Below are 20,089 nucleotides of genomic sequence, written 5' to 3'. Positions count from 1 at the left end.
CAGTCATTTTGACTTACCATATATATTCGAATATAAGCCGACCTGAGTATAAGCTGAGGTACCTAATTATTACCTGGGAAACCAGAAGAATTGATTGACTCGAGTATAAGCCTAGGGTGGAAAATGCAGAAGCTATTGATGAGTTTCAATAATAAAAACAAATGAAAATAAAATTATTAAAAATTGAGACATAGTGGAGTAATCTATTTAAATATTTATTTTAAATAAAAGGAAAAGTCATTTAACATTAGTAAACCAGCACAGTAAGTGGAAAATAGGTTCAACAAAAACAATAAGGTATCAACAATGATACCTTAAGAGTACTATCCCCAGAGCTCAATCAGCAGCCAAGCTAAAATGTAAAGAGTTAAAATCCTTCAAAACTGGATTCCTCATCATCCGTATCCCAATGCAGAGCTTCAACTGGTGTGAGGTCATCATAGATGCTGTCCTTACTGAGATCGCCGTCATCACCATCACTGCTGTCATTTTCTTAGAAAGTGCAGTCTTAACTGTCATCCATAGCATTAATAATAATAATGGGAGGCACGTCGCACCATGTCTTCTGGAATGTCTTCCCATGCATCTCGAACTCACTTTGCTATTAACTCTATGTTAGACTTCATGAGATTTCCTCCTTTTGTTAGTCAGGCTTGTCCAGATGACATCCATTCATGCCACATCCTTTGCACACGGTCTTTAAAAGGCTTATTCAAAGATACTTCCAGAGGCTGCAGTACAGATGTAAGCCCACCTGGAATAATAGCTAAAGTAGCTTTACTAGATTTTGCCAATTTTTTTATGTCATCTGATAGGTGGGCTCTGAACATATCCAAAACAAGTAACGATGGCTTTTTCTTTAAGGCTGCTCCTGGTCGTCGGTTCCAAATTTCTTCCAGCCATTTTTTTTTGTTCTGTCTTCATCCATCCATCCTTTAACATGTGCGTGCACAGTAATTCTAGGTGGGAAATTGATCTTTTTAGGCAAGGTCTTTCTTTTAAAAATAATGACAGGACAGCTTAGTTCCATTAGCCAAACATGATAGCACAACAGCTTTAAAATGTTTTTTTTTTCATTTCCTGTGGTTTTGAGAAAAATGTTTTTTTCTCCTAAACTTGTCACAGTTCTGTTGCTTGGAAGATCAAAAGTCATGGCAGTTTCATGCCTATTCCCAATATCTGCCAGGTCATAATTATAAATCCTTCTTTGTTTTATAATAAATGACTGGAATGACATAACTTTTTCTTCAAGGTCTTGTGGCAATTTCTGGGAACTCTTCTTTGTTTCAAATATAGTAGGTCAAACCTATTCATGAAGCAGGTACACCATCCTGCTGACGTAGAAAAATTTTCAATGCCTGGTGCTTTATATTTGTCATCCTTAGCCATTTGTAGAGCAGGTATGTGGATTCCCATGCGTGTTACGCAGTAACCATTTTGACGACACTCCATAACCCATTTATGCAATTCACTCTCTAGAGCCCCTTAAAAAGATGTTAAACCATGACGAGCTTTTTTAGCTTTTGGAATCTGTTCCAAGTCATCCTTCATTTTCTGCCACTCCCTCACTTGCTTTTCGTCAACACAGAATTCCCTACTTGCAATATTGTTATTGCTTTCTTCTGCTCTTGACACAACCTTCATTTTGAAACCATCCTCATAGGACCAGCGTTTTTGTTCTGGTTCTAGTATCCATTTCTAATAGGATAAAAAAACAAGTCTTTGAAAAAGAACTTTCATGGTAAAGCCCCCCCATACCCCCGAGATGAGTTAGCCTGGAAGAGGTGGGGGAGTGCGTGTGGGCAGGGGATGCAGGATGTGAATTAACAGTCACAGACACATCCTTACCAGTTCAGCTGCTGGCTTAAGTGAATCACTATGGGTTCTTCTGCGAATTGGAGCTGTCCATGTCATAGGATGGCTCTGATTGGTTAGATGTGAGTAAACAAACATTCAAAGCCCTGCAGTGTCAGCGGGGCTTTGAACAGTGGCGAAAAGGCAATCACCCACGAGATAACAGACGTTCTTCCGGTTACCTTGGGGGAGGGGCGGGGGGGAACAGTGAGATGTTATACCTCGCTGGGGTACCACTGACCCATGTATAAACAGAACCCCAGTTTTTCAGCACACTTTTTGTGCTGAAAAACTCTGTTTATACACGAGTATATATGGTATTTGACCTGAGATGGTACCTGAACATCTCTGCTTTCTTTTTCATCAAGCTCCCAGGTGATTTGCATCTGAGTTTGAAAACCATAGTGCTTAGTTCAACATTAGAAAAGATTTATTCAGGTTTTACTATGATTGACCATTATGACAATACTAATATTGCCATGTTCTGCGATCCTTATATTTTTGGCACTACCTGTTTGTTGTGCTGGTACTTTAGAGCTTCTGTTGAGCTAGGTTTTAAAAAAGAATGTAGCATGATGGATAGAAATAAATGATCTCCCCTGCCCTCCACCCCTTCCCGAGAAACAATGACAGGAGAGGGTCTGATGAAAGAGGAAGCACGGGGTTATAGGTTTTGTAGTTTGTTGCTCTAGTTCAAATCCCAACTCTTCTAATTACCAATTGTCTATTTTGTTTTCTCACTTCAGCGGTATTGTGGTAAAGTCCCATGAACTTTCAGAAGCACCCACATATATAATATATAAACATTTGCCATTTAATATTTTTACATGCGTAATCATACCCAGCCATCGCAACTACTTTAAAAAGTTTTTCATTCCCCACCTACTTCTTTTTAAAATATCTGCATATGAATAAATAATGCAGGGAGAGGCATAGTGGTTCCATGTCAGGCGTCAAGGTCTGTAGTTTGCAACCACTCCGTTGGAGAAATATGGGATATTCTATTCTCATACAAGTTACAGTCTTGAAAACTCACAAGGGAAGTTCTACTCTGTCCTATAAGGTCTCTATGAATTGGCATCAACTTAACCATAGTGAGTTTGGTTTTTGGTATTCTGTTAAAATAGGAATTTTTGTGTTCTTTTTTTGAACTGCTCCATGATATTTACCCTGCAGCCCATGTTATGTGGGGCACACATGCTATAAAAATGAAAAACCAATTTTACTGAACTTATTTCTCCCTGGTTTTGATGCCACAGAACCCAAAGATCTTAAAGTTGAAAGTAGCTTGTGTAATAATGAAATCGAAAGAAACTAGTTCCTGTGCATGCAAAGCTCTTGGATCGCGATGCTGTGCATCAAAGTGCTAGAACCGTTCCTTTTGTTAGCCATTTGAAAGGAATTGACTATGACTCCAAAGAAACGGGATTGCTTAAAAATGAATGTATTTTTGAACTTAAACATCAAGATGAGGTGGTCTGTCAAAATAGTTCCTTTTAGAGATGATCTAAAACTATGCAATGGTGCTACCGATACTACTGCTGTTTGAAATGCTATTGATTTCCTTAAAAAGACTAGATATGTGGATTGGATTGTTAACAAATGATAAATGTTGCTTAGTTAACTGCACTGGATTTTGAGTAAAACTTGGTCTAAAAACCTGTTTTTGCTGTTTTCAGTGATTGCTGGGGCTAAGGAATGCCCGGTGGAGAATGCAGATGAAGTAATGAGCCTTCTGGAGATGGGGAATGCAGCCAGACATACTGGATCCACCCAAATGAATGAGCATTCCAGTAGATCACATGCCATTTTTACCATCAGTATTTGCCAAGTGGAGAAAAATATGGAGGTAGCTGAAGACAGATTGTGGCAATCCCCTCGGCATATTGTTTCAAAGTTCCACTTTGTGGATTTGGCTGGATCAGAAAGGGTAACAAAAACTGGAAATACAGGTGAACGGTTCAAAGAATCCATTCAGATAAACAGTGGATTGCTGGCTTTAGGAAATGTAATAAGTGCTCTAGGGGACCCTCGCAGGAAGAGCTCACACATCCCATACAGGGATGCTAAAATTACCCGGCTTCTGAAGGACTCCCTGGGAGGCAGTGCCAAGACTGTCATGATCACATGTGTCAGCCCATCTTCCTCTGATTTTGATGAGTCCTTAAATTCTCTCAAATATGCCAACAGGGCCCGGAACATTAGAAACAAACCCACTGTAAACTTCAGCCCTGATTCAGACCGTATGGATGAAATGGAACTTGAGATTAAGTTGCTCCGAGAAGCTTTGCAGAGTCAGCAGGCTAGTAGCAGCCGGACTAGCCAGACCCATTCTGAGGGAATACCTGATAAAAATAGGATCCATTCTCTTGAGGAGCTTGTAGCCCAACTACAAGGAGAATGTCTGGGCTATCAAAATTGTCTAGAAGAAGCTTTTACCTTCCTGGTGGACTTAAAAGATGGTGTCAGACTCAACCAAAAGCAACAAAACAAACTGCAAGAGTGGTTCAATATGACCCAAGATTTGAGAAAGGCAGCCCCCACCACATTCAGACACCAGGGTATTGGAAACATGGAGGAAGGACCACAGCACATTACAGTTCTCCAACTGAAGAGAGAGCTTAAAAAATGCCAGGTATTTCCATAGCACTTTTATAAATAACTTAGTTTAAGAATTGATTTAATTTGACAAGTAAATTCTAAGACTCAATTTGAACCACAGCAGTTTTAAAAAGGATGTTATCTGTGAAATGCCCTTGCTCTTTCTCTCTCCTTAATGTTAACAAATTGTATTTAAGGAATTTTACATGTCTTTCATTTGCTGTCCATCAAAGTCACCTTAGTTCCTTACAGCTTGTGAAGATTCATCTTCAAGATAGCTCTTTTTAAAGAAACCCATGAGCATCCACCGCTGTTTTCAATATGAAGTTACAGATTTCCAGAGATCATCACATAGTAATCAGGGAATGACTTCAATTGACTGTACTGTCCAGTAGCCATTACCTTCAGATCTGTCACAGTTCTCTTCTATGTATTCTGCTTTAACCTCCAATTATGTATGGACTTCAACATTTTCTTGCCTGGACTATCTTAAAATTATTCACTTCAGGGCCATTTTTGGATCTGCATAGGTAGATTTTACCTTCCTCTTAGCGTCAGATATCCTCTGGCATTCCTCTTTCATGAGTTGTAATCCCTTGCCCTCCCAAGCAAAGTACAGATCTGTAGGCTATGTCAGTTTATAAAGGCAAAACCATGCATCCATTAGATCTTTCATACTATCAGCACATTTCTGTGTCTTGTTTCTTTCCTCACAGATCCAGTGAGTAGTTCTATGAGTAAAGCAAGCCACATAGTTACTCTGTGGGGCATTTCTAACCATGTGAGCAGTCATGTGAGTCTACAGAAAAGACCTCTTCGGCTAGATCTCAACAGTTCATACCTCCTTCATTTTCCTTTAGTTAAAATGTGTTTGTTACATTTATTTATTTACTTTTGGAATGTTTTTGTTTTTTTAAAAACAGTTATTGTGAATTGAGTGGGAGTTTACATTTTAGACTCTCAATTTGGCATTCAACAGTTCAAACCATTCATCAACCCCCCTCTCTCCATATTCTATCCCCCCTGATTTCTCTTCTCCCTCATGTCTACCTCCATCCTCTTTTTCACCCAAGTCGACACCGGTCAACCCTGAAGTCCTTTACTTGATTTTCCCTCTCTTGCCCTCCCTCCACTTGTCTGTTCCCTTTGGTATGCAACTCATAATAGTTGCTTATATAATTTGTCCTATTGTGATTGACTAATTTCACTCAGCATGATGTTCTTTAGGTCCATCCATGGAATTAGGTGCTTCATGGTTTCATCTTTGTATTCCATTGTGCATATGTACCAGAGCTTCTTTATCCATTCTTCTACTCATGGGCCTTTTGGTTTACATCCTCTTGCTAGTGTGCACAGTGCTGCAATGAATATGGTTGTGCACATGTCTGTTCATGTTATAATTCTTAGTTCTTTAGGATACACACACACAAGCAGAGTATACCCTGAAATTTCTATTTTAAAAAATTATTTTATTGGGGCTCATACAACTCTTATCACAATCCATACATACATCAATTGAATAAAGCACCCTTATACATTTGTTGCCCTCATCATTCTCAAAATTTGCTTTCCGCTTGGGTTCCTGGAATCAGCTCAGTTTCCTTTTTTCCCTCCAACTCCCTCCCCATTCCCCCCTCAAAATTTCTATTTTTTATTGCTTTCCACAGTGGCTGTACTTATTTACAGACTGAAAATTCATATTTACATGTTTAAATTGTACCTATTTAAAATATATAGATAAATGAACTTATTTCTGGGTTCTGTATTTTGTTCCATTGGTCTATGTATCTGTCACTGGACCACTACCAGGCTGTTTTAACTACTGGGGCTATATATAGATTTTCTTCATATTATGATCACCAGGCTGTTGCAGCTCCCACATCGCCTCTGCATTCAAGACAGGAAGAAAGAGAAAGACAGGGTCAACATAATGGTCCCTTTTGTCCAAAAGAGAAAATAAAATTTCCTGAAGCTTCTCATCTATTGGTCAGGACTAAATTGCATGTTCCGGGATGGAGGTGGGGGAAGTGACTGTCTGGTTTTCTACCTTCTCCAATGAAAGATGAGCAAGAAAGAAGAATGCTGGGTTTGGGATGGTGGTGAGGTAGTGCACAGGACAACTTCCATGTTTACTTCTTCCATGACACATGGATTTGTCCTCTTAGCAGTCCAAGAGACTTTGAATATTCTTCTCCAGCATCACAATTCAAATGCATTGGTTCTTCTTCAGTGTCCAACTTCCACATGCACTTTGCTCATAGAATACTTCAACACTGCAACTCTAGGATTGAATTTTAGGGTAAGTTCTTACAGTTTGAGATATGCTGTACTCAGCATCTTCGTCCTTTTTGGTGTTATAACTCCAGATTATATCGCATTTCATTATAGTGCTTTGTCTTCTCAAACTGCCTTTGCCAATGTCCTGTTTAGCTCTTTCACTTCATCATTCCCCCTCCTTTTCTTTAGCTACTCTAAGATCAAGAGCAAGTTTCAGAGCATCTTCTGACACCCACTTTGATCTTTTCTTTCTTTCTAATGACCTTTTGCTCTCTTCATATATGGTGTTCTTGATGTCACTCCACAGCTCGTCAGGTCTCTGTCATTAGTGCCTCAAATCTGTTCTTGAAATGTCCCTGAAATTCAAGTAGGATAGACTCAAGGTTGTATTTTGGCTCTTGTGGATTTGTTTTTTTCCCCCTTCAACCTGAACTTACATACGTGCACTTGATGGTCCATTCCATAGTCAACCCCTGGGCTTGTTTTGGTTGCTGATATTGAACTTCTCCATTATCTCTTACCCACAGATGCAGCCATTTTGATTTGTGTATTCCATCTGTCAAGGTTCATGTGTGTGGTTACCAGTTATGTTGTTCAAAATTTTCATGATGAAGTCACTGTTCTTGCAACATACTGTCATGAGATCTCAAGCTTCATTTCTATCTCTGAAGCCTTACTTCCAAAATACTGTTCCAGTTTTTGTGTTTCCAACTTTTACATTCCAATCACCAATATTATCAATGTAACTTAACTGCATATTTGGTCAATTTCAGGCTGATGAAGTTGGTAGACTTCAATTTCTTCATCACTAACTTTAGAGGCTGGTATGTAAATTTAATAGTTATATTAACTGATTTCCTTATAGGTATATAACTATTATTCTATCACAGACAGATCTTGAAATGTTCCTTTTGATGATGAATATTAATCAATCTTCTTGAATTTGTCATTCCCAGAATAGTAAATCATATGATTGTCTGATTTAAGATGGCCAACATCAGTCATTTCAACTCACAAATATGTAGGATATTGATTTTTATGGATTACATTTATTTTTTTGCTGACTTCTAATTTTCCTGTTTTCATATTTGTACAAAGATTTTCAGTGGCTAATCCCTCAGAGAAAACAGCCCAATCCTTCTTTATGGGCTGTTCTTAGACTGGAAACTGATGGAAACTGTTCACCATGTGTGACCCTGCTATTTGGAATCTTGGTGCCTTACATTTATAGCAATGTGCAAGCCACCACACTATAACCAACTGACAGACAATATACTTTCCCCAAATCCTCAAACTCATTTTCCTTGAGGTGATAATGTTAACGAATTGCTTCTGACTCACTGGGAACCTATGCACAACAGAATGAAACCCCTGATCCTATGACATCTTCACAATGGTTCTTTTTTTTTTTTTCACAATGGTTCTTGTTTGAGCCCATTGTTGTCAATCCATCTTGTTGAGGATCTTCCTCTTTTTTGCTGCCCTCTACTTTACCAAGTATATATCCTTTGTTTCTAAAGAGCGTTCTGGATGTACTTCTTCCAAAACAGATTTGTTTGTTCTTTTAGCAGTCCATGGTACTTTCAGTATTCTTCACAAACCCCAATTCAAATCCATTGATTCTTCTTTGGCCTTCCTTATTCAGAGTCTAACATGCACATGCATTTGCAGTATACCTTAGTCCTCATAATAATGATAGGTCCTCATCTCTGAAATGGTGTTTCCCACATACCCAACTTGGAATAGCTAAAGTTTGTCGCTTGTTCTCCAAATAAAAACGGGCTAATAGACCTTGCAACTCAAACAGTTACACAGGTGCTTTACTTCATGACAACTATCACTTCAAAATGCACCAGAAATATTTCATGGGGGGAAAAAAGGAAATACTTTATGGGTACGTCCTTTTTAAAAGGGTTAAGATTTAATAAAATCAATTATTGTTATTGCTTCATCAAGACATTCTAAGTGAAACAGGCATTTTTGTTTTGTATTGCAAGTGCAAGGCAGTGAAGACTACATTGACTACTAGTAGAACTTGGTGACTTATGTCACTTGTGTCACTTGGTGACACAAATTCTTGCCAACAACCAGTGATGTCTTAGCACCATTGCGTTTGGACCATCAGTGCACATGTCAGCATGGTGAAAAAGTCAAATACCTATAGATGATTATAAAACTAGTTTTCACATACTGGAAGAGTTTTAGCAGATTGCACATGGAGAAACACTGCTCTATTAACAAAACCTTGAACAAATGTAAGATTTAAGGTAGTACTTTTAAATCATGGATTTTTTTCCCTTGAAAGGTAGTAACTGCCTTCCCGCCTTCCTGGTTAGAGTGGGCCTGACTCTTCTTCACTGGAGTAAGAGATGGGCAGAACATGAAGTACAAGTAATTAGAAGCTAGAACTTGGAGGATGCATAGAAAGCACTTGATTCCTTAGGCTTCTAAGGTGGCTGAAACTGGAAGCCCATAGAACCCACTGCCTGGGAGTGGGATAGGTAGTAACTTCTACAGCTATAGGAAGATCAAATTTGAAAGTTGCCATTTACTGCAGTGTGTCTCTTGATCATGATTTCTCAAGATGTTAGTAGTCTTGCTGGAAAGGGTTTCCATAGTCAGATTAGTTTGGAGCAGGGTCCTGAAACTTTTAAAATGGGGCCAGTTCACTGTCCCTCAGACCTGTTGGAGGACTGGACTATAGTTAAAAAAAACAAACAACCTATGAATGAATTCCTATGCGCACTGCACATATATTATTTTGAAGTAAAAAAAACAAACAGGGCAAAAACACCCGGCAGGCAGTATGAATGTCCTCGGCAGGCTGCATGTGGCCTGCGGGCCGTAGTTTGAGGACACCTGGTTTAGAAAATATTCAATTTCAAAAAGCAAATCTAATTAATTGCAAAGTTTCTATGAATTTTGAAAACAATATGTATTATAGATTCTAATAAGAGACACATAGTTCTCTGTGTTTCCTAATTTAAAAATAGACCCCCTCTTTTTTTGGGAATGTGAAGGATTATTACACATTGGGTACCACTGAATAGCAAGTAGAGAAAATGTGTCTTATATCATTCTTCACTTTTAACAAGTGTTTTTTTAACTTTTTCATTTTTTCCTTCCATGAAAAGCAGGAATATAAAGGGTTAGGAATATGGATGCCAAACCCCCTAGGTTTGAATTCTGGCTCCTCTGCTTACTACCCCTGTGACCTTGGGCAAATACTTCTCTGTGTTTTAGTTTCTCCATCTGTAAAGCAGAAACAGTAACATACTCACCTTGGAGGGTAATTGTGAATATTATTGCATTTGTTACCATCAGGCCGTTAGATATCTGACCTTTGATGACACTCAATAAATGTTAACTTATTATGATCTCCTTTGCCTGTGTATGTTAAGGAGCAGGAGCCCTGGTGATGTAGTTAATAGGTTATATGTTAGGCTGCCAACTTCAAGGTCAGCAGTTTGAATCCACCAGCTGCTGCAATGGAGAATGAGGAGGCTTTTCAGGGATGATTGACACTGTAATTTTGTTTGTTTGCTTTTGTGGGTTTTTGGTTCTTGATGGCTTTGTGTTTCGCTTTTGTCTTAATAGGACCACCAAGGTAAACCAGTGTTATTTGTAACCCGTGGACAAGTAGATGGAGTCTGGTCTCCCACATAATTCTAGCCCCAATCCAAGAATAGTTAATTCCAATAACATGGCCCTGCTCAATAATCGCCTTCATGAAGAGATCCCTGAAGATAAGGTTGTTACAGCAAAGTGTAGTGAAGAAAGCAGATGGTGCCCAGCTATCCATTGGGAGTCTTAAAGACTTGTATCCAAACAAGCAGCCACCTAAGTGAGGCGTCAACTATATCCACATGGAAGAAGCACACCAATTGTGTGATCCAAAGATGACAATAACAAAATCCAAAAATGATGAAGGGAAAAAATATCAGAACTTAAATTGTGAATATCCAATTTGTAAAAGGCTATGGAGGACAGTGGAAGCCCAAAATCTATCTGCAGACCATCTAGTCAGATGAAGCATCTGGCAGATTCCCTCTAGCCATAGGTGAGGGACTCAAATAACTTTACTATCAGGCAGAGATTATTGTAAACTTGATTATGGTGGATTGAACCATGGGATACTAGGATACTTGGTCAGCTGACTTCCCTCTGATCCAACCTGAATTTGTTCTAGGCTCAAATACTTCTCGCTTATTCCACGACAGAAATTTCTTCTCTGGCTTTTAAAATATTGTTGGTGGTCTTTTCTTTCCTTACTCTTTTTTTAAAATTTATCTTTGTATGGTTATTGTTTTCTTCTTTCTGTTTCGTTTGTTTTTCTTTTTATTGCTTGCATTAGTTTTCCCAGTTTATGAAGCACAAAGGAGTGGATGCCTAGAGATAATAACTGATGCACTGGTTTTATCAGAGACGGGGTGAGGTAAGGGGAATTGGTGAGCAATAATGAATGCAGGAGGGGGGAGGGAGCACTAGAACTGATTGTGATGTTGTATATAAAACTTTTAAAAAGCGATTTAATGATGGAAGCATATGATATGTAAGTATCATATCAAGAAAACTACTAAAAAAAAAAAAAGGAACCAAACTTGACCTATGGTTACCATGGGTGAAGGAAGGAGAAGAGTATTTGCTTAGGGGGCATTGCGTTTATGTTATTGGTGCAATAATTTGGAAAAGGGTATCAATAATGGTTGTACAACACGAAGAGTATAATTATTAGCCCTGAATTATACATGTAGAAGTTGTTGAATTAAAGAATGTTTTGTTGGGAATATTTTTGCCACAATTAAAAAAATAATCACATGAATAACAATGAGTACAAGAAAGAAGATATGGTTCTAAGATTGATTTTGGTAATGATTGTACAACTCTTCTTAATATGATTTAACTATTGTATGACATGTGGATGAAGTGCCAAAAATATTGTTTAAAAAGAAAGAGGAGGCATTCTACTTCCATAAGTACTCAAAGGGCAGTTCTAGTCTGTCCCATAGTGTAGCTCTATGAGTCAGAATCTACTTAGTGGCAGTGAGTTCTTTGAATAGTTAGGAGTGGTTGCAATCAGCTACTAATCAAAAGGTTAGGATTTTGAACCCACCCCATGACTTTGGGGGAGAAAAAAAAAGGCCTGTTTATCTTCTTCTGTAAAGATTACAGACAAGAAAATCCTATGAAGCAGCTGTCCACTTCACATGTAGGATTTCCATGAGTTGGGGCTGACTCAGTGGAGCTGACTACAAGTACATGGCTGAGTTGTACATCAATGGCAGCTAAGGGATGGATTCAGTGGTAGTATGAAGGGCACTGTGGAGTTTACCGGTAAAGTCTGACCATGCAGGGAGGCCATAGGCGACGAGAAGAGTGGGTGAGTCTGTGCATGGAAACATAAGCATTTTGTATTCTCAGCCTTGCCCTGTGGAGTCTGTTAAGAGAAGCAGGTATATATTAATTAAGAAAATTATTAACCAAGATGAGATTCCACGTCATCTCAAAGACAGACTAATAGCTGGTTACAGCCTTGATTTGTAATATTAGTAAATTGCTTGAATTTCTTTATTGCCTCATACATACCTCTTAAGGAGCTTGCCTGCCTTTTATTCATATTTAAAAAACAGGAAGAGTATGTGAATATAATTAAATTCAATAGAAAAACACTTTTAATTGTTTTATTAGGGGCTCATACAACTCTCATCAGAATCCACACATACATCAATTGTGTCAAGCACATTTGTACATTCATTCCCCTCATCATTCTCAAAACATTTGCTTTCCACCTATGCTCCTCAATTTTCCCCCTTCTTCCCTACTCCCCGCTCCCTCATGAACCCTTGATTACTTATAAATTATTATTTTATCATATCTTGCCCAACAAACACTTTTAACCTGAATAAAATCCATAAATAAATGCTATAATTTATAAAACACATGTGAGAGATTTAAAGTACACTTAAAGTACATTTTTAAGTTTCTCAAGTTGAGAACTAATTGTCCATCGTGGGGATATTAGCTAATGAAAATGAAAGCTCTGTAGGTGAGGAATGTCACACAGACCCTGTAACCCCAGGGTTTTGAGGCCCGTCATGCATTTCCTCCTCGTTTGGATAGTGAGCATCTGAAGCCCAGAGTAAAGAAATGTCTTTCCCAGAGCCCTCAGTGAGCCTGTTGTGAAAGCAAGGCTGACCACGGTTCTCTATCCAAGGACTCATGGACCTTGATGCAGGCTCCTGAAAGTTCTCTCATATATTTTTTTGTGAATTACATCTTATTTATAAAGTGAAAACAGATTTTGCTCATCAACTGCATGTACTTGGCTTTCCCGGGACCTTAGTAGAGTGAGCTTAGACTTCACTCAGCTTGGCCCTGAGGTAGAATCTCAGGAATTTGCTTTACCTGTGGTATCATTTTGGGAAAAGGTTTTATCTCTTGGAACCTATTTTTTCATCTGGGAAAATGGAACTATAAGAACTTTCAGTGAAATATTTAAAAACTGTCAAGTATGTATCTGGCATGAAGTAGACCCTTGACAAATGTTCAATTTCTCTTTATTTAATTTTAAATGGTTTTGACATGTTATTTGCATATCCCTAGTAGACTTGAAAACATGTATAATTCATAGAGAACTGTGTAATTGTTTAACTATATTATCAGACTTCTTCAAAATATAAACTATCTCTCAGAGTGAAAATGCACACAATCAAGATACAGGCACTGATATTTCATTAGAAACAGATAAATATATGTTTAAAAAATGTATTCTCAACACGTAAGTCAGAGTTGGGAAAATATGAACCTTTCCATTTAAAAAAGTCCATGTTAAAATTTTATAGCAATTCTAGCAAAAGTGCAACAATCTTATTGAAGATACTCTAGAACAGAAACAACTGCTTTTCGGGGAGGGAGGGGAAAAAAAAAAAGAGGACCTGATGCAAAGGGCTTAAGTGGAGAGCGAATGCTTTGAGAATGATTGGGGCAGGGAATGTATGGATGTGCTTTATACAATTGATGTATGTATATGTATGGATTGTGATAAGAGTTGTGTGAGTCCCTAATAAAATGTAAAAAAAGAAAAAAAAAGGAATGACGAGGGCAACAAATGTATAAGGGTGCTTTGCTCAATTGATGCATGTATGGATTGTGATAAGAGTTGTATGAGCCCCAATAAAAATATTTATTAATTAAAAAAAGAATTGTACAATCCCCCAATAAAATGATTTTTAAAAACTAAAAAAAAAAAAAAAGAAACAACTGCTTTTCATTTTAAAATGCAGGAAATAGAAATCAGGAAAATTTTAGCTTTCATGCTCATACATTTCCATACTATAGCAATAATACATCTCTCAATTATTTTGGGCTTTCTTAGAAATAAGCCAAGAGACAGTTTAAAATGAAAAGGGCAAGAAAAAATTTAAGAGGCGTTGTAATCATGAGATCGCTAGTTTTGTGGTTTTCTGTGGATTTTCTGAATACTTTCCATGCCAAGCGTCACACATGCCTTCTTTCTTTCCTAGTGTGCTCTTGCTGCTGATGAAGTAGTATTTAATCAGAAGGATGTGGAAATGAAGGAACTAAAGAATCAAGTGCAGTCGATGGTACTAGAAAACAAAAGCCATGTTTTATCGTTAAAAGAAGCACAAAAAGTAAATAGATTGCAGGTAAGGCTTCTATAGATGTAGTTGAAATATCCAACTTCCATTGAGTCAATTTTGATTCATAATGACCCTTCAGAAAGAGTAGAACTGCTCCCTAAAGTTTCTGACCCTGTAAATTTTTACAAGAACAAACAGCTACTACTACTTCTATAGGACTGCTGGTGGATTTGAACCGCTGACCATGAGATTAACAGCCCAACTGTCCACTACCATCAGAACTCCTTTAATTGAGATAGAACCTAACTTAGTTAAAAATAGGACCAAATGAAACAGAATAGCAGTTTTGTTTGTGTGATTAATTTTTTCAACAATTCTTACCTGCATGATTTAATGACATTAATTATATTCTTTAGGCTATGCAATGTTGTATGTAGTTGAGTTGATTCTAACTCTATAGCAATGGTTCTCAACCTTCCTAATGCCATAACGCTTTAATACAATTCCTCATGTTATAGTGACCCCGAACCATAAAATTATTTTTGTTACTACTTCATAACTGTAATTTTGCTACTGTTATGAATTGGGCAACCCCTGTGAAAGGGTTTGATCCCCAAAGGGGTCACAACCCACAGGATGAGATTCACTGCTCTATAGGCTACAGTGACCCTATAGGACAGAGTAGAACTGCCTCATAGGGTTTCCTAGGCTTAATCTTTTTGTTTGTTTGATGCAATCTTGGATAGAGATTTAATAGAGAAAAATTTTTTTACAAGTACTAACCTGATGTAACAGAATATTCTGTGAATGAGAAAAAATGTTTTTTAGTTGACTCCAAGCTCAGCATGCATATAACAGTGTCTTAACAGTTAATGTTGGGTTCATTTGTACTAGAAGTGGGTTGTACATGAGCATTTATAGTTGTGTTATTCACTATTGCAAAAGGCAAAAATAACTCATATGTCCAAGTGGATAAGAAGTGTCTTGATGAAGATTCTGTACAAGCATTCCAAGATGGTGGGCACAGCTTGTTCATCACTGAAACACTTCTATAACTCTTCAGGTTTCCCCTAAGAAGTAGCTCAGTTGCTAGCTATTAAAACCCAAAAAACCAAACTTAATGCCATAGAATTGATACCGACTCATAACGACCCCACAGGACAGGATCTCTAAGCACCTATGGATCTCTAAGACCACAACTCTCTACCTGGACAAACATCTGCTCTTTCTCCCTCAGAGTGGCTGGTGATTTTCAAAAGCTGATCTTGTGGGTAACACCCCAACTCATAACCACTATGCCACCGGGTCTCCTTGAGCTACTAAAGAGATGCTAACCCTTTTGGGCACCAGAACTGTTGGGAATTATGGGTACAAAGATGGACTTTGGAACACAGATGAGCAATAGGGATGTGGGGTGGGAATGTGCCATATTTCCAATTTGTCAGGGTGGCAGGAAACCTCCTTGGGTGGATACAGGAAAGCAGCCTCAAGAAGAAACATAATTAGATGTTTATCAAGGCACCTAATAGCTCACTATAAGCTAAAATAAATCCCCCTGTACTCATGTTTACTCCAGGATTTATCTAATCCATTTCCTGTAGAAACCAAGATGCTCTAAGCCATTTCATCAACATTTTCTTCATAATTTTCCCTGCACCGACAAAAGCAGATAAGGTCATCCCCACAATTTAGTATCTCGTTTTCAAGTGCACTATGTGAGTTTTGGGAGGGAACATAGTAGCATCATTTTATAGCCTTTCAGAAAAAGTCTATTCAGGCCTAGGTTTAATCTTTATGGAAACAGATTGTGGGGTAATTTCTCCCACTGAGCAACTGGTAGGTTTAAACTGCTGACCTTTTTGGTTAGCAACCAAGTGCTTAACTATTGTACCACCAGGGTTCCCATTATCAGTAGCATTTAAAAAATTATTCCACCGCCAAGAACAAAAACTCAATGCCTACTAAAAAAACTGTCCCCTTCTTCCTTGCTTCCACTCATGGTAACCACGAATAATCTTTGGATTCTGTGTACTTAAAGAATCCAGTGGCTAAAGCCCTTGCCTGCTAACTAGAAAGTCAGTGGTTCAAATATATCAACTGCTCTATAGGAGTTGGATAATGCAGTTTGCTTCTATAAAGACTTTATATTTTGGATTAATTATATCAGTGGGGTCAGAGTGGAGACCTAAAGCCCATATGTAGACTATTGGACATCCCCTCATAGAAGAGTCCCAAGAAGAGCTAGGAGGCAAAGGGCATTTATAGAGGTCTAGACAAAGACATGTACATATGCAAATATATATATGAGGATGGGGAAATAGATCTATGTGCCTATATTTATAAGTTTAGCATTAAGGTGGCAGGAGGACCTTGGGCCTCTACTCAACACTCCCTCTATGCATGAATACTTTCTTCTATTAAATTGGCATTCTATGATGCTCACCCTCCCGACACAACCACTGAAGACAAAGCGGGTGAACAAGCAAATGTGGTGAAGAAAGCTGATGGTGCCCGGCTATCAAAAGAGATAGCATCTGGGGTCTTAAAGGCTTGAAGATAAACAAGCGGCCATCTAGCTCAGAAGCAACAAAGCCCACATGGAAGAAGCACACCAGCCTGTGTGATCATGAGGTTCCGAAGGGATCAGTTATCAAGCATCAAAGAACAAAAAATCATATCATTGGGTGCACACCTTCATGATACGATCGCTGAGGACAAATGGGTGCATAAGCAATTGTGGCGAAGAAAGCTGATGGTGCCTGGCTATCAAAAGAGATAGTGTGTGGGGTCTTAAAGGTTTCAAGGTAAACAAGCGGCCATCTAACTCAGAAGCAACAAAGCCCACATGGAAGAAGCACACCAGCCTGTGTGATCACGAGGTGTTGAAGGGACCAGGTATAAGGCATCATCAGGAAAAAAAAAATCGTACCATAGTGAATGAAGGGAGAAGTGCAGAGTGGAGACCCAAAGCCCATTTGTCGGCCACTGGAGATCCCCTTGCAGCGGGGTCTAGGGGAGGACATGAGTCAGTCAGGGTGCGATGTAGCACCATTGAAGAATACAGTTTTCCTCCAGTTCCTAAATGCTTCCTTCCCCCCTCCCCCCCAACTACCATGATCCGAATTCTACCTTGCAAGTCTGGATAGAGCAGAGGTTGTACACTGGTGCAGATAGGAGCTGGAGGCACAGGGAATCCAGGGTGGATGATACCTTCAGGACCAGGGGTGTGAGGGGCGATACTGGGAGGGTAGAGGGTGAGTGGGTTGGAAAGAGGGAACCGATTAAAAGGATCTACATGTGACCTCCTCCCTGGGGGAAGGACAACAGAAAAGTGGGTGAAGGGAGACGTCGAACAGGGAAAGATATCACAAAATAATAATTTATAAATTATCAAGGGCTCATGAGGGAGGGGAGAGTTGGAGGGAGGGGGGAAAAAGACCTGATGCAATGGGCTTAAGTGGAGAACAAATGCTTTGAAAATGATGAGTGCAAAGAATGTACAAATGTGCTTTACACAATTGATGTGTGTATGGATTGTGATAAGAGTTGTATGAGTCCCTAATAAAATGTTTTTTTTTTAAAAAGAGTTCCAAGGAAGGAACGAGTCAGCCAGCATGCAGCGTAGCACCAATGAAACACAACATTCCTCTAGTTCTTTAATGTTTCATCCCCCTACTATCATGACCCCAGTTCTATCTTACAAAACTGGCTACACCAGAGCATGTACATTGTACAGATAAGGGCTCTCAATACACAAAGAATCCAGGAGACCCCTCAGGAACAGTAAAGGAAGTAATGATACCATGAGGGTAAGTGGAGGGGAAGAATGGGGAACCAGTCTCAATGATCAATGTATTAACCTCCCCCCCAACCCCCGTGATGGAAAATAAACATGGGTGAAGGGAGACAGTGAATAGTGTAAGATATGAAAATAATTATAATTTATCAAGAATTCACAAAGGTGGGAGGATGGAGGAGGGAGGGAAAAAAGAGGAGCTGATACCAAGGGTTCAAGTAGAAAGAAAATGTTTTGGAAATGACAACATATATACAAATATGCTGGATACAATTAAAGTATGGATTATTATAAGAGTCCCCAATAAAATGATTTATAACCCCCCCCCCAAAAAAAAACAGAACAAAAAGACTTATAGTTTTGGAAACCCAAACAGTTCTATTCTGTCCTGTAGGGTCATTATGTATTGGAATACACTCCATGATGGTGGGTGTGGTTTAAGTTTCTATATACTTATTTTCCAGTAAGGGAAATCATAAAGTTATTGCCCTTTTGTGATGTGAAGCATAATGTTTTCAAGGTTCGTCCATGTGGCATTCATTAGGATTTTATTTCTCTTTATGGCTTAGTAATTATTGTGTGTATATATGAGGATAAGTCAGAAAACATTGCTACTAGGCTTCAAATTCATACCCACACATATTTCAGACAAAATATGCTGAAACCTGTCTCTGTAATCAGTGGATGGCTTATCTCGTTAGAGTGTCTTCAGATAATGGTCCGGTCAAAAACAGTGGCTCCTGAGGGGATCTACTGGGCCAGTTAAATTCAAAGAAAAGAGGCAATTCAGAAGATTTTTGAGACTGTTTTTGTGGACCTTATAGGATAATCTCAATAGATTTTCTCTGAGGACACAGGGAAATCATTGGGGCTTATTATAAAGGAGATTTAAAAAAATCAATCTGGACTAATACATAAATCAAATCAGTTCATAGTTCAGTTGCATCCAGCAGAATTGTAAATTTGCTAGCACAATCTGTCCATAATCAGTTTCCAAGCATTCTTTTTCTGTGTAGACCCCGTGACACCATCACCCTCTCATTCTGCCACCCCCTCTGTGTCCCCATTTCCCCAAACCCTCATTCAACTTGCTGACACTGTGGCTGACACTATAGTCCTGACTTTCATACACCAAAAACCTGAAGAGTTTTAAGAAAAACAGAAAACAAGGAAGTTGTGCTGAGGAATTTTTTTCCATCATGATTGTGTACCTGCTCATTCTTAAAAGTAGCAAAGACTGGCCTATGAGAGTTTCTTTTTTGTTTTTGATCATTTTATTAGGGGCTCATACAACTCTCATCACAATCCATGCATACATCACTTGTGTCAAGCACATTTGTACATTTATTGCCCGCTTCCTTCTGAAAGCATTTGCTCTCCACCTAAGTCCCTGGCATCAGCTCCTCATTCTTTCCCGCTCCCCCCTCCTTCTTGAACCCTTGATAATTTATAAATTATTATTTTGTCATATCTTGCCCTGTCCGGCATCTCCCTTCACCCACTTTTCTGTTGTCCTTCCCCCAGGGAGGAGGTCACATGTAGGTCCTTGTAACGGGTATGCCTATGAGAGTTTCATTGGGAAACCTTACCCCTTTTACCGTACATCCCTGATCTTGCTGCATTAGAATTCTATAACTTGTTTCTATAACTCAACGCACATAGAAAAAAGAGCATGATTTGAGTCCTTAGCAGGTCCCAAAGCTGCTGTTTTGATATAGTGTAAATTGAAAAGTGTGGAATTCTTTGGGGTAGGATTAGAAAGATGGAAACATGCCTTCAGAAGTGCCTAGACCTAGATGGAGATGTTAAGAAATAATAGTTTCACACTTGATATTTTTGTTTAAAAAAGGTTGCTATGATTTTGTTGCCATACCCTTGGACTTACCCTGAATAAGGCAGTCTCCAGGTTACAAACAAGATCCATTCCTGTGTTTTTAAGAATTTGTGGGTTAGTCAGAAC

At 38.7% G+C, this 20,089-nt stretch overlaps 1 protein-coding gene across 6 annotated transcripts in view; it reads left to right on the top strand.

The window, feature by feature from the left end:
- KIF27 (kinesin family member 27) overlaps positions 1 to 20,089 on the top strand; it is a 120,211-nt gene that overhangs the window by 19,472 nt on the left and 80,650 nt on the right. For 5 of the 6 annotated variants that reach the window (XM_075549838.1, XM_075549839.1, XM_075549836.1 and 2 more), the window contains 2 exons: positions 3,534 to 4,489; positions 14,256 to 14,399. In XM_075549838.1, the coding sequence (XP_075405953.1) occupies positions 3,581 to 4,489; positions 14,256 to 14,399 (1,053 nt within the window). In that variant the 5' untranslated portion in view covers positions 3,534 to 3,580. The remainder of the gene's footprint in view (positions 1 to 3,533; positions 4,490 to 14,255; positions 14,400 to 20,089) is intronic. The other variant, XM_075549837.1, reaches the window with a different exon arrangement.

Source organism: Tenrec ecaudatus, chromosome 5 (assembly GCF_050624435.1).
Source record: "Tenrec ecaudatus isolate mTenEca1 chromosome 5, mTenEca1.hap1, whole genome shotgun sequence".
Lineage (NCBI taxonomy): Eukaryota > Metazoa > Chordata > Mammalia > Afrosoricida > Tenrecidae > Tenrec > Tenrec ecaudatus.
The sequence above is the reverse complement of the archived record's forward strand: the minus strand, read 5'-3'. Positions and strand labels throughout refer to the sequence as shown.